The 2870-nt window shown below is 30.3% G+C and overlaps 1 protein-coding gene across 1 annotated transcript; it reads left to right on the top strand.

Annotated features, from left to right (window-relative positions):
- The first annotated feature begins 530 nt into the window (after positions 1-530).
- Positions 531-2651, top strand: LOC123659597. The gene is made up of 2 exons (XM_045594804.1): positions 531-772; positions 854-2651. The coding sequence occupies exon 2, from the start codon at positions 1225-1227 to the stop codon at positions 2074-2076; it is 852 nt and encodes a 283-aa protein (XP_045450760.1). The 5' UTR covers positions 531-772; positions 854-1224; the 3' UTR covers positions 2077-2651.
- The last annotated feature ends 219 nt before the right edge of the window (positions 2652-2870 follow it).

The following is a 2870-nucleotide window of genomic DNA, read 5'->3' as shown; positions in this document are numbered from 1 at the left end:
ACGTACAGTTTTGACTTTCCTACCATTTTATTATATGTATAGATACTGTGAAAACTACTGAACCGATCGGAATAATACTTATACCATAAGATGCAGCGTGTTTCGGAGAAAGTTTTAGTACATGATATGTTGGTGATTACTTATCGCGTAAAAAATATGGATGCACAGAGGTCATCAGTTAAATTATAAATGCGGTTTTATCAAAACTAATTAAATCATTTTTATAATACCCAGAGCTTAGAAGACCCTTTATGGAGCCTGGCGTAAAGTTTATTGATTTGAATTGAGTAATATTAATTATTATTTGTCCTATTGCTTGTAGGTATGCAGATATGTAGTTAATGAAAATTTAAAGAAACGTTACTGTTTATCGCTGGAGTAACACAAAACTGTTTGAAAGCAGCGTTATTTAGCTGTCATCTTCTGTAAGGTCGTGGTACTCAAGCAGTCAGGCTGCTCAATTTTGAGCAGGACATTTCCTGCTTTTCCTTACTTCAGTTAAACATAACTAATAATAGCATCAAATATATATGTAAAGAAAAAATATTATTTTCTTTACTTTAAATATTCCCTATATTTATAATTTATATAGACAACATAGGAAACCTTTTTTATTCGGTTTGTTATATCTGGTTGATAGATAAGATTGTCTAGCTGTCACGACGAAACAATTATTGATTAATATTTAAAAGATAGTTATTTAAGAAATTATTTGTGATTTTGGATTCGACACTGGAATTAATAACATTAAATGTCGTTTCTTTTATTACAGGTAAAGTTATGTTATTATGTTTTAATTTATATGAATTTCATGTACCTAAGTAAAGTCAACAAAATAAATCTTTTATTACAGAGAAACTCAATTGTGTTTTAATTGATTGTGTCGTCTAAATCACAAGAAAATTTTATCTTACAAAACGACATTTCTTGTCAAAAAAAAAAAAAAAAAAATAAAAAAATGGAAAAGCTGAAATTTTCATTTCAAGTAAAACCAACGCCAGACGGAAAGTCAAACTATATTGCCATAACCTCAATTTTCACACAAGATGAAAAAGTTTTCCTGGTGCCTGAAGAATATCAAGCAGCATCACTTCACAAACATATCCTAACCTCTAAAGCTTACGCTACAGTGAGAAATTCATTAAAAAAAGACATCAGACTAGAAGTGTGTGGATAAAAACAACAAAAGATATCTTAGAAACATACTTTGATGAAGCTGAGAACATGATTTTTCAAGACCAATTTTTAGAGGAAATTACACAAGGACAGTTGGCTGCTATCAATAAAAATAACTCAGAAGATCCTATGGTGAAAATTTTGGAACAATTGGTTGATGATCAACAAAATAAAGAAAAACAAAGTATTAAAAAACTAGCCGACAAATTTGTAATAGAGAAATTTGATGGAAGAAATATAAGTGCCTCACACTGGATGGAAGTATTTGAAAAAGAATGTGCAAGGTTTGAATTAGTGAAATGTGAAGAGAAAATTGAAATTTTCAGATTATTCCTAGAAAGAACGTGCACTGACTGGTACTCTTCCATGATGATCAAGCATGGTTTTCAATCAAAGTGGTCGGAATGGAAATCAAATTTTTTGCAAACCTATGCTAATAAAGGTTGGAGTACTAGCAAATATGCCTTATCATTCAGATATCAGTCAGGGTCTTTACTAGAATATGCAATAAAAAAAGAGAGGCTTATGCTTGAAATTAGAAAAACAATTGACCACGGGACCCTAATTGACATAATTGCGGCCGGCTTACCAGATTTTATAACGGAAAGGATTAATAAAGAGGAAGTAAAACACACAAGCGACTTATTTAATGAACTTGGAAAGTTAGAACATTTGGTTACAAAGAAGAAATTTATTAAAAAAAAAGAAGATACTAAGCCGGTGAAAGAAAATTGTAGCATCTGCGAGAAGTTAAAGAAAGGAGTGCGCTATCATTCGGAAGATTCATGTTGGTTCAAAACAAGAATTAATAATGAAAAAGAAAAAGAAAAGAAACAAATAAAGCTCATCAACAATGCAGAATTAGAATGTGAACTACAATATCAAGACCCAAAAAACTAATAGTGCCGCCATTAATTAAAGTGAAATTAGTATTGAATAAAAACGTTGAAGTATTTGGAATCTATGACTCTGGTTCTAATGTGTCATTGATAAATTCAAGATTGCTGAAAATAAACAATAAGGAATCGAGTTATTTAAATAATACTAATTTAAAAACGATTAATGGCGTAAAAAAGGCAAAAGGCTTAATAGCACTTAATATAAGAATTTTCAATGTTGATAAAACAATGAATGTGTTTGTAATAGACGAAGAAAATTTCGATCATGACTTCCTAATTGGACTAGATTGTATAAAGGAGTTTTACTTAATTCAAGATGAAAACTTGGAAATCAATCAAAAAATACCTATACAAGAAAGGGAAATAATTTCTAACGAAGAAATAGAATCAAACATTGATATTCCAAAGGAACAGAAATTTGATAATTTAGTAAACTTCAACGAAAACATCATTGAAGAAAATTTCAAAATTAGCATAAATCACCTGAACTATCAACAACAAAAAGTGATTGATGACTTAATAGAAACCAATAGATCTGTATTTGCAAAGGACAAGTATGACATCGGGACGGTAACAGATTATGAAGCACACATTGACCTTAGTAGAAAAATACTGCAGCAAAAGGCCATATCGTTGCACAATTGAAGATAAAAAAGAGATTGAAAACCAGATAGCACACTTATTGGAAAAAAATATAATAGAAGAATCATACAGCCCGTTTGCAGCCCCAGTTACATTAGCCTACAAAAGAGATGAAAATAAAAAATCAAGATTGTGCATAGATTTTCGAGACCT

This window comes from Melitaea cinxia, chromosome 14 (genome assembly GCF_905220565.1).
Source record: "Melitaea cinxia chromosome 14, ilMelCinx1.1, whole genome shotgun sequence".
Taxonomy (NCBI): Eukaryota; Metazoa; Arthropoda; class Insecta; order Lepidoptera; family Nymphalidae; genus Melitaea; species Melitaea cinxia.
This window is presented reverse-complemented; position numbering and strand designations above follow the sequence as displayed.